We start from the raw sequence: 12,728 nt of genomic DNA, 5'->3' as shown, positions 1-12,728 counted from the left end.
ACTAAGACACAATTTTCCACCATACTATAGAACAGGTTGCTACACAAGGATATACCTTAACATATATTTTTAATAGACGTAATTTTTTAGCTGAGGGCAAGCGAAGGCTATCACTTTCACAGGCTAACAAATTTAGTTTATGTCTGTCTGTCTATCTAACTTTGTAAGTGCTTGCACAATATTTCAGAGTACAACTGATCATTGGAAATGAAAGTTTGGATAACACTTTATATTCTGCATGTGTAACGCTTAGTTCTGTGATATTGCATGTCACTCCATGGGGTTTGCATAAGCCTTATAGAATAATTTTACACGGGTCTTATGGGGTAACAATGATATGATAGAAACGAGAAAAATTAGTAAAGTAAATAAATGTACAAATTAAACAAATTTACTAATAATTATATGCGATTTCAGCATGTGACAATTCTAATTACGCATTCAAAAATAAAAAAGAGTAAAGGTTATAGTGGTATAAATTGTTGACTACCATATATAGTTTATGCAATGTGGTAGACATCATAGATCAAAGAAACTTTGATTATATAATTATTGCTATGATACTTAATTTAATATACAATATGCCAACGTATCATGTGGCAGGACAGCACAAGAAAGCCTTTATCTGCAAAAGTTTATTTTGAATAACACTTTTTTGTAGATTAAACGAGTGCCTATGATTAAGCATGTCTAAACCATTCAAGTTGGCAAAACGTTATTGAAGCCTTTGACTCAGAATTGGCAGAATTTTTCCCTTTTCTGCCGGGAGGATTTAAAAGTTCCGTTTTGTTTAAGTACAACGTTTTTCTACATATTGCCTGCAGAACACTTTTAAAATGAGACGAGCTATAGATTTGAAATTTTACAAACTTCCTTAGCGAAGAATGTAAAGAGGACGCATGGTAAAGGGTACTCCTACTTTACAATGTTTACGACAGAGAAGCAATTGTATTTTTTATTGCTACTTATGTACTCAGGAAAGAGCCACTCAAAAAATATTTACAGAAATAAAACAATATAACCGTATTAAGTGTAAGTTCTACCACTTATATCACACTCATGAAACCGATGTTGCTGGTGAAAACTGGTTTTACTGCTAAATATATTGAAATATTGTAAATTGTAACATTTTATATGTATCAGTGTAATACTTATTAGGTTAATAGGATATAAATAAACTGTTAGTTAAATATTTCTTTCCAATATTTTTTAAAAGTATTGAATATGCCATGAAGATAATGAAATATGTAATTACTGAATTGTAACTACAAAAAATCAAGTTCTTGTATTTGTTGTTTTGTCTGTTTGTTGTTAAGCCATTAGTAGCCAAGGAGAAACATCTTTACCTAAAATTTTGTTAATGACGAATAGAAACAAATAATAGTCAATAATAGCGGTTATTAAATAATAGTTTATAAGGTACCACTGGGATTGTAAATTATTTTTAACACCTATCTCATCCATCCAAGCTGAACGATACCGAGGGAATTTTCCTGTAAAAACACAATAGGGAATTTTAAAAATAATACCTTTTGTATGTCTATACTGTATAGCTGATAAATAGTGGCATCAGTTGAATGATAGTAATTTATTGTATTTCGATGTTTCATATCAGCGTGGTGTTTATTTGTACCCTCATTCTCCTTATTTCTTTAGTATTCTATAGCGCCGCCACAGTGGTATATATAAAATATATACGATAATGCCTCCTTTGATCAAAAATATGTATATGCATTGATAATTATCTTAATTAAATTAAAGGATATACTTATGGATATAAATATTGATGTGTGTTTTTAAGTAAGGAATTGGACATAATAAAACTATTAAGTCGTAAGTTACTTGTTAGGCAACCTCCAGAGGCTCTTTATTATCAGATCTCAGTATGCTATTTAGGTATGCTTTTAATAATATCTGTAATGTACTGAAAAAGGGGGTTGTTTGTTTTTTCTTATGTCAAAAAAGATATTTTAGCACAAATTTGGCACAGAGTTGGTAGTGTGGGCACTCCCGACTTACAATAACATATATAACGTAATGTACAAATGGCTATCTTTAATGAACACATAAACTCTGGCATATACTTATAGTACATTTTTTATATAACAATTAATAATATTGCAACGAAGTGGGAAGAATATTAAATATGCCTTTTAATTATTTCATTGAGTAGGTTTGGCTGGTTAAGATTCTTTTCATACTCAATCTAAAGGTATAATCAGTACTTTTAACGTTCGCATACAATAATATTGTATAATAATACAATTATATAAATCAAATGAATAAAGATATTGTTAAATTCAGCTATACAAACTGAATTAACAGGAATACAAAACAGAAATTAAAATATATACAATTTTGTAATAACATGTGTAAAAAATTGAAGTTTTACTAAAGTAAAACCACAAATTCAAACCATTTTACGTCATACGGCCAAACGCCAACCTCATGTATAAACCAATGATTGCCGCCACGTGGCTTGCAAGAAGTCTCAAAATCGAGCAAGGCCCTTCATATTTGTGGTATTGTCTGGATGCAAGTTCTATAACAGGAAAATTAAATAGTGAAAAACCAGTTTTAAACTGATAAAACGGTGGACATAAATAGCAAACAAAGAAGCTTCTCTCCAAGGTAGTGGTCCACTGAGATGAGATGTAATACTACAATAGTATGACTGGTAACCTTGAACATTTTTACTTGAGGATTAAATGTAAAATAGTGAGTATAACATACTCAAGAATCTGTATAGGTTTCATAAGAGATTATTTTTGGCAATGAGCAGATCAGTTTTGCTTTAGTCCATAATTTAAAAAACATCTGATTATCAATTAACAATATATCTTGGGACCACTGAAGCTTTCCGACAGCTCAAACAGTCAACAGAGGGTGCAAATGGTCGTAATTTCAAAATTAAATGTGGCTTAAACGTATTATTAAATAAAGAATGCTCTGATAATGATTTAATAACACTGTCCATTGGTTTGGTATTCTGAAGCTATTTATAGGGTAGTTAAGTTTAAAAGATTTGTTTAGTATAATATATAAACACTAGAAATAATTTTATGCCGATTTCATAAAAACAAATTACAATCCTGTTGAGATGTCGCAGATACAGGTATCATAAGACCTAACGCTTGGAAAATTTTTGTCGTTGGGTTATTGTACTGTAAAAAAGTTTTAAGTACAAACTACGTAAGTAGATACTGTATAGCTTAATTTTTATACAAACCCCTAAGATTACAAATTATATTAACTCTTGCTGCAAACCTCCATCAAAATGTAGAACCAGTATTCACTATATACGTGTGTGTCAGCAACAGCAATTTAACGTAAAAGATATTAAACTCGATACGTATTCTCTGAATAAAAAGACTTCTTAATGTCTTTTACTATATGTCTGTCGACTTGTAAGACTATCCTCAAAAATATCTCTAAGAAGAATTTGGCCCTATAGACTTGACAATTTGCTTGGAATGAAGCTTAATTGTTACTACAAGATGGCGCTTGTTACTACATTATATATTTCGCTGGAATTTAGTGAATATGTTAAATAAGGTTCGTGGTAAACTATGGTGGAATTCAGGAAGTGAAATTATAAAATACATTTTTTAAACAAAATAAATGATAGATTGGCTAAGAGTAAGTCGAGAAAATCATACAGTAGAAAGTAGAAGTAAAAATAAAAAATAACATAAAATATATTCTCTACCTTAAAAATATTATTCAGTAAGGAAAAAATTAGAAAAATTGTCGTTTAAAAGTAGTCACAAGATTTTATTTCAGCGTACAATTTCCAATGTAATATCTCCCTAGAAGACCGAAAGTTTTACTATTTGAACACTGTATCAAACATGAACTGTTAAATGAAAATTTTTAAATATAAGTACTTGACAAAATATTCTTTATAGAGGTTTTGAGGATGAAAATTATAGTTTCGATCTATTAATTTTGCATGGAACCTCAGAAAAGCCTGTTACGCGATACGCGGTGTAGATAACAGGTAACATTGTATTATTACAGTCAAGGAGTTATCTTAAAAGTATCGATATCTTTTATTTTAACCTTTGTAATCACCGATGACCACACAGGTGGTCCATTAATAAAAGTAAGACATTTTGATAAAGATAAACTTTTAAATATACATTTTTGCAAATAGTAGGTATGCAGCGCCTTATCATATGTGTAATTTATATATCACAAAGACCTTTTTCCTCTGTACCTTTTACCACACATTTAAGGACTGTTAAAAAAACGCATCCTAGTTACTTTTATTGAAGTATCCCATTTTCGTAAAGTCAACTTTGACACCAGGTATGACTAACATCGGTCAAACTGCATTAGCTATACAAATATAATTTACGACCGAAATACGCTTCTCAGACCCCTTATATAACTACATAAACACCCCCACCCCCACCCCAACCCTTTTAACAACCAACAACACTCTCCCAAAAACCATCACACACAACCCTATAATAAAACATCCCCTCACATCACCCAAATTCAAAATTCCCAACCCACCCCCAATTTCATTCAAACTAATACAACAATTTAACCCCTCCCAACAACCATCCCCCAACTTTCCCTACTACCAACACCTCCCCCCCAACCCCCCCAATCCCATCTTTTAACCCCCCACCCCCCACCCCATACCCCCACCCCACAAACAAAATCCACCTCCAACAACACACAAACCCCCCCCCCCTATCTACACCACCCACCCCCTACCACTCCCCCTACCACCCCCCTTAAAACCAAATACAAAAACCCCAACCATCCCCCTACCCTCAAAAAACCCAACAATACCATATAATCCCCCCCCCCTTTCCTACCACCCCAACCCTCACCCTAACCCCCTTTTAACCAAACCCCCTACCAACCAACAACCCCCACCCCATACTACTACTCCCACCCCACACACACAACCCATACACCCTACACCCCCCCACACCCCCATCAACCACCCAACTCATACCAAACAACAACACAACCACACACCCAAACCCTCCCCCCCCCTTACCCAAAACCCCTAAAAAACCCCCCCCCACCCCCTTACCCCCCCCCCCCTTACCTTTTTAACACCCCCCACTATCTTTTAAACACACCCTCTCTTTTTTTAACCACCCTCCCCCCCCCCCAACCAATATATCCCCCCCAAACAACCCCAACCCCCCACTCCCACCCAAAAACCCCCCCAAAACCCCCCCCATCCACTCAACCACAAACCCCCTCCCACCCTACCTCACAAAACCCCCCCCCACCCACACAATAACCCACCCCCCACAAACCCCCCCCCCCAAAACCCCCCCACAACTCCCCAAACCCCCACACACCCACCCCCCCCCCCCCCCCCCCAAAACACACAACCCCACCACCACCCCCACACCCCCCCCACCCCCCCACACCCCCCCCCCCCCCCCCCCCCCCCCCCACCCACCCCACCACCACCAACCCCCCCCACCCCCCCCCCCCCCACCACCCCACCCCAAACCCCCCCACAACCACCAAAAAACCCACACACCCCCCCACCCAACCCCCCCCCCCAAACCCCCCAACCCCCCCCCCCCCCCCCCCCCCCCCCCCCCCCCCCCCCCCACCCACCCCAACAAAACACCCCCCCCCCCCCACCCCACCCCCCCCCAACCCCCCCCCCCCCCCACCCCCCCAACCCCCCAACCCCCCACAACAACCCCCCCCCCCCCCCCCCCCCACCCCACCCCCCCCCCCAACACCCCCCCCCCCACCCCCCCCCCCCCCACCCCCCCCCCCCCCCCCCCCCCCCCACCCCCCCCCCCCCCCCCCCCCCACACACCCACCCCACCACCCACCCCCCCCACCCCCCCCCACAACACCAACCCCAACCCACCCCAACCCCCACCCACCACCCCCCACCCCAACCCCCACACAACACCAACCCCCCCCACACACACACACCCACCCACCCCCCCCCCACCCAAACCCCCAACCACCCCCAAACCCACACCCCCCCCCCACACCAAACCCACCCAAACCCCACTCAAAATCCCAAACATTATGTGTTAAATATAAAAATTACGTGTGTTTACATTCACAAATCTAACTTAAATCATAGTAAAAACTAGAAGAATATAAAATTATTAATACATTTGGAGAAATCTTGAAAAATAATTCATTATTGTCCTTGAACGTTAAAAAACAAATCTTGATTCAAATACATAGCAATAAGTTAACTTTATTTATTAAGAATATATGGATTATAAATATTAGCAACACACTTTGAACTCTTATATTGTGATTAAATTGGTGCTACATAAAAAAAATAAGATGAAATTTTTAGGAAAACAAGAAGAATAACTGTACTACTAATGACAGAATAAAAATCTGCAACAGGAATTTATTATTGCGACTTTCGTACCTTTTATCTGGAGAAGGTACCTTGTTCTTGTATATCCGTATTAACTGTTGGGACTTGTACATTAAAAAAAGTAATGGTTCCACTATATTAATAAAGTAATCTCTTTTTAATTTTATTGTAATACTACGGGTGTTTTCGGAGTTTGTCAGTAGGTTAGAGCAAAATAGTAAATCAATGTTAAAATATTTAAACTCTTACACTAGAAGTTAAATTTGTACATGTTACTGAATCCTTTCATATAAAAAATTCTCTTATATTTGTAACACTAGAACGTATATTTTCTGTATGATTGGAAGCTTGACTGACTATCTACCCTCAAAATATTTGCAAAATAAAATTTAAAATTAGGGTTTGAAATTTTATGTACTGCTTGTAGCAAAGTTTGTTTACATTTATTGTCCGTCTTAATTAATTCCATCTCAGCTCGTGTGAAACACGATAAATAACTTAAATTCAGTGAAACTTATCATTGTTTAAGTTGTTAAATGTTGTTGTTACATCATAGGTAAATCAAACTGAACAGAAATAAAAAAAATACGCTCATATTATTTCCATTTTTTCACATGTATTATAATAGAACATAATACATGGAGTGCCGATGGCCGAGATGGTCTAAGACGTTGGAATTTTGAGCCTGAGTTAGAGATAGCGCAGCTTCGACTCCTGTCTGGTTGTGGTAGGTTGACTTCGTTTTGCCCAGTGGGAGGCGAAAAGATCTTCTCCTTGGTTCATGGCGAGGAAGGTTGTATAAACTTTCAAAATAAAACAACGGGAGTCGAACCAATAAATGATTTATTAAAATTTAGCACCACTCTTTGGATTAGATTAATAAAATAATTAGGTTTTGATTAACACATAATTACAAATTTAGAATTTGGCTTCCGAAAAGTTAAAATATGGATAGAGAGAGAGAGAGGGGGGAGAGGGCCTAAGTTAACGTCTGTCGTGTTTCCGCACAAGTTAGCCGACCTCTCCGTGCATCACCTCAGCATCGCCCGATCTTCCCCGCCGCCAAGGCTCCGGACCAATCAGAGGGCGTTTCGTCTTAGGATGGTACTCTGAGAGGTGCTGCCGCCTAGGCGATTCATTTAGTAATTAACAAAGTACGTGGTGCTTTTAGACTGCTCAAGGCCTGCGTACAACACAACTATTGCTGATTTTCAGCGCATTCCGTACACGTGGCTGCGACAACACCGGCGTTGTCGCATCACCGCGGGCTTCAATTTAAAATGCATATACAGGGTGTGGCAGAACTCCTGTCCCTTTTCTTCTGAAGTGGCCTTAAGGCCTATATGTTTTCTATATTAATCCGGATGGCACTTGATGTGTACGGCAGCATTGTTACATATTGTGGAGGTCTTACCAGTATAAAGGTGGTTAAGATAATCACTAAAGTAACAATAAGACATTCTCGTAGTATTAGGTTAAAACTAATTCATTTGTTTAAAATTTTGGGGCGTTAACACCCAGGTGTCACACTCCCCCCACCTTTAGATCATGCTGCCCTCAGCATTGAGTACTTGTAGAGTACCGAAGAGTTCTTATTGTGCCTCCCATCCTAGCCAAACGTACAACTGCCACCACAGTTTACATCTGATCCCTTCCCTTTTTTTTTTTTTTTTTTTTTTTTAATTGGTATGCCACAGGTAGATGCATTGAATTGATAGTGGAAAAGAAAATTTGAAAAAGCTTCAACATTACTATTAATACTGGGGACGGATTTTTGACTCGAAAATTAAATTCAGACACCTATTCGCGACTTAGGCCTTCTCTCTTTACAAACATTTACATAAATATTCTCTTACTCACTATCACAACGGTCTCTCCTCTTTATACTATTACCGAACTAACATACATACATATATATGGCTTAAAACCAAAAACACACCCAAGTTAAAATATCAAAAACACACAATTACAAAAGAAAAACTTAGGATCTCTACAAGAAGAAATAAAAACATGTCATGAATAACAGAAAATGAAAGAAACTTAACACTATAGACTACCTAGTTCTTACTAAGGTCAAAGGACCAGTCTCCCTTAGGCTAACGAATTCTTAAGATCTAAGAATTACTAGACATTCAAACGTCTAACAACCATTATGACATCCCTACAAACAAATACAATTGGCATCGCAATAGCGACAATACAACATGTGATTAAAATTAAGCTAACAGGGTGACTGTCGAAAACGTTATTTTTTTGTTTTGTTTTTGCCACTCTGGGTTAGTGCACTTCATGTTACCCTTAAAAGAAAACCAATTATAAACAAAGTAATTGTTCCAGGCACATGTATCATAATTTGGAAAACGCTACTCCCTCATTCTTGGATAAGCCTCATGAGATTTCACTTGGGGGCCGGTTGCCTTGGTCACCCCTAATTTTGAAAGTCACCCGGACTGGTCCCTTGTAAAAGATACAGTAAAATAGGAAATTCAGTAATTGTAAACTTAACACTAAATGGAGCTGCTCATCAGGCTTACATAGAATTTCTATCAAGCTGCTAAGGCACCAACCAACAATTTCTGAACTCTATTCCTTAAGGGCCCTGTGAAAAGACTTAAAACTAGTGGCTGGATAGCCGTTTACACTGTAAATGCGTGGGGGGACTCTGGAAGGCGGTTCACAAAACCATCATTTAGTTTTATAGGCATAACGTTGACGTTCTTCCGAACAAACAAACGACAGGAGGACACTGTCCCCATACTCCTCAAAATCCTCTCAAAACTCACAAAAGAATATCAACACAGAAAAAAAAGAAAAAACTACAACTACAATATTCCGCCCCCCCACGCTTGGTATTATAAGGGCATTTGTGGACCTGGGGGCACCCCATGGTTTTCACCTCGCTTACCCCTGGGAGCAGGGAAGGCTCACCGATAACCTTCCTCCTACTGGCCTTTACATTCTAATGGTGCCTTAGAGCTTCTAACAAGTCTAACCCCATTTCAAACTTACATGTGACACAAAAATTCCTTAAAATAACAGTTAAATTTTCAGTGAATACATAAAATATGAAATAAACACAAGGGTTAATACCCTGCCTACTATGTTAATACAATTCTGCAGACCTGGTAAAGACATCTTTTCTGTCTTGCTAATGGGGTCCGGAAAATCCCTTAGCAAGACACTCTCAAAGGCGTTATTACTGGAATGCCACTTTCATTTTAAATTTAGGAAAGTTATTCGAGCTGTTTCAGTGTTATCTATAGTCCGGTTGGGGAGTTGAAAGGAAAGGGTATTTGGGTTCAGGGGTGCCGGCTTTACCTTCCCATAGATACCAGTTTGACTCGAGCATTCTTGATCCTCTTAGGATATGCTATTTACTTTAATAGGAATTATGTTTCAAGGAATTATAGTAACTCCTGCCATTACCAGTCTGCGTTAAACATACATACACAAGTCAAAACCAAGTGGTCAGCATACAGAGAACATCAACAAACATATTAGGGGATCCCCAATCCCATCTTCCACCATGTCTCTACGACTAAGAATCCAGAAGCACTCGTTCAGTCTCTCGACACAGGTTGATCTCCGGTTTTTTTTTTTCAAAGTAATACACATACACACATCCCGATGAAGTTGAAAGTTTGCAACTAATTTCACACTTACTTAAAGTGTCCAGGGCCCAACTTTCCACTCCTTGTTAGATTAAACGTACGGTCAGTTTTGACGTCAGTTGCGGTTCGTGGGGTTGACATTACTCCCACTCTGGGTCTCGATCAATTTTCGCCTTGATCAGCATCCGATCTAGGAACAGTGCGTACAGTCTCCTCGAGGGTCTGGAGAGGCGACTCTGTCTGGGCGGACCTGCGGATGCTGTGTGCTACCTCCCAGGGCGGCACGGAGCAGGGTCGGCAACTCGCACCCTCCATCTTAGCAACAGAACAACAACAGTTAATTAACACCACAACAAGAGACGTACCACTAAAACGTTTGCATACTTGATAAACCATCCGTCTGTGATAGTGGGACCTAAGTAATTGTACTGTAACCCTCTAGGGAATATTCTTTAACACTTAGGGTGCCCAGCTGATCATCTAGTCCCTGCAGGACTTTCAAAGTTTCATTTACATCCATGTACCAGTAAGCTGTATTCTTCACTACTGTACATCCCATCAACTTCCTGGGAAAAGAATCTTTCCAAATTCACTCGAATACGAGGAGCTGCCGATAAATTCGGGCAGGCACCCTATAGCCATCAGCAATCAGAATCATAATCTGTCTTGCTTCGGTATTTCACCCTCACCTTTCAGGGTGATCGCACTTACATTCAGGTTTTGCATCACGCCCAAAACAATTTAATATAACTCGTGTTTCTTTTGATGTGGCGTAGAGCCAGCGGGTAGGTGTTCTAATTAGAACGGGGGACTGTAAGCCAGATATCAACTTTCTAACTACATAACGTTACGTGCTCTTTCATTAATAAATCCTACTACACAGTTGGGTCGTTTGTAGACGCTTAATAAGGCGTCTGACAACGGACACAACCGTGAGTTTGCCAAATTTACATTCCCTTGCAAAAGATTTCTGGTGAATAAACTGAATAAGTCTGCCTGTCTTTACTAATCACAAGTTTTTTGATCTGCCACTTCCCATTTCACCCACTTTGCGAGTGAAGGGTCGTTAAACGGGATAAACTATCACATTGAAAGTTTCAAACAACTGATTATCATTTTTTCAGGGTAGCTTAATTAATACCCTCAATTGAGAATTCGTTACATATGATTGTATTGTGGCAAATTTGTAGAAATTATGCAAATTCTCTAAATTTTACATCTAAAAACAATTTTACTGGAGGTGGTATTACGTTTTCCACGGAAGTCAGGGACCTTCAAGAACTGATGGGGAGGCAACAGGTTTACTGGTCATTTTTTCCGGCAGCTAGATCCTCAATGGCCAGGTGAAGCCTGGCCCATCCTCTGGACAGCTAGATTAATAGCATCTTTAACCTCCGAAAGGGCTGAGTTCAGCTTCAAATACTGAAAAAAGGGTTCTCAACTGGTTTGGCATATATAAGTTCTCTGATATAATTACGGGCCATAGTTATGTGCATCACCTCGTGATATTCTTTTATGGTAGAGATAATTTTGTTTTATTGCTCTAGAATGGTTGGAAATTTCCGATTGCATATTACCTAAAACGGTTATTTGGTCTCTAGTGTTATGGGAAAGGTCATCACTTAGATTTTCTTATTTCATTTATCCTACTATTGGTTAATTCCAGATCACTATCCGTTGCAGTACCAAACAGAAATTTAGTACCTGGCCTCCCGCATCGATTAAGCCTCGCTTTTGCCGAGTGCTAGATACTAAGGTAGTCAAGTCACTGGTTTTGGCCGACGTAGTCTGCTACCAGCTGCTGCAAACCTACATACTCGTACCTGAATCCTGCTTCTAATCCTCGTACCGGAGAGTGCATGCTTACATTCCCCGCTAAGAGGTCTTGAAAGAACTCATCGTACTGACCTTTTTACCTTGAATAGCAATATACTTAGGTTCTGGTTTTCCTCTTCTACTTCCGTGAAGTTGTACTGCATCACTATGGTCCAATGGCTGTCAGTGAGGAGCACATCTCCCTCCTTTTTCGAAGACGACACCTCGGTGAAAACCCCCAGGCGACTCCAAGCGTAAATAACATGCCAATTAGGCCTATAACAGAGGCAATGGTATTTTATACAGCAAAAATAAAGTTGACATCTCGCCTAATCCCGGGCTACGTAGCGACTAAACTACCGCTTATCCACCAAAGATAGATTCAAGATTCTAACAAAGTCTCCCAACCGCGCAGGTACACGCTTGTTTCTCTTTGGGCGCTGCAACTCATCGGAAGGTCCCGGCGACCGCTGCTGGGTCCCTCGGAGCACCTGCTTGAACTTTTACGTCATCAATGTCTGGAGGTGGATCACCATTGATCTCTTCTTCCTCCTCGTCATCGTCGTCATCTAACCTGTCATCCTCATCTCGAGGCCTAGGGTCGCTTAGATACTCAGCCTGTTGGGGAGGCACGGAAGCTCTTCCCAAGCAGGGCTTGATCCGGTTTACATGGACTGTCACCTCTCTTTTCCGGATTTTTAACACCACATTCAACGGGGACAGTACTTTAACTATTTTGTACGGTCCGTTCCATAATTTCGAACAACTTTTTAACCCGATGCCTACCTATACTAGGCACGTGCAACAGGACCATCTGCCCTTCGTTGTAGTTCACTTCGCGAGCCTTCTTGTTGTATTGCTTCTCATAACGGCTGCGAGCTGCGATCTTCCGTTTCTCGGCAATTTCAAACGTTTCTCTGAGCTTACTTCGCAGGGTTTCCACATGATCATTGTAAAGA

At 39.7% G+C, this 12,728-nt stretch overlaps 1 protein-coding gene across 1 annotated transcript; it reads right to left on the bottom strand.

Annotated features, from left to right (window-relative positions):
* Positions 1-1,451: 1,451 nt before the first annotated feature.
* Positions 1,452-11,815, bottom strand: LOC124363638 (glycine-rich cell wall structural protein 1-like). The gene is made up of 5 exons (XM_046818898.1): positions 11,738-11,815; positions 10,479-10,586; positions 10,162-10,269; positions 5,368-6,015; positions 1,452-1,493 (listed from the first exon to the last, which is right to left on the bottom strand). Exons 1-5 carry the CDS (start codon positions 11,813-11,815, stop codon positions 1,452-1,454), a joined length of 984 nt encoding a protein of 327 aa, XP_046674854.1.
* Positions 11,816-12,728: the final 913 nt, after the last annotated feature.

The sequence above is a fragment of the Homalodisca vitripennis genome, chromosome 5, assembly GCF_021130785.1.
Source record: "Homalodisca vitripennis isolate AUS2020 chromosome 5, UT_GWSS_2.1, whole genome shotgun sequence".
Classification (NCBI taxonomy): Eukaryota; Metazoa; Arthropoda; class Insecta; order Hemiptera; family Cicadellidae; genus Homalodisca; species Homalodisca vitripennis.
Note: the sequence above shows the minus strand (reverse complement) of the source record. Positions and strands in the feature narration are given on the sequence as shown.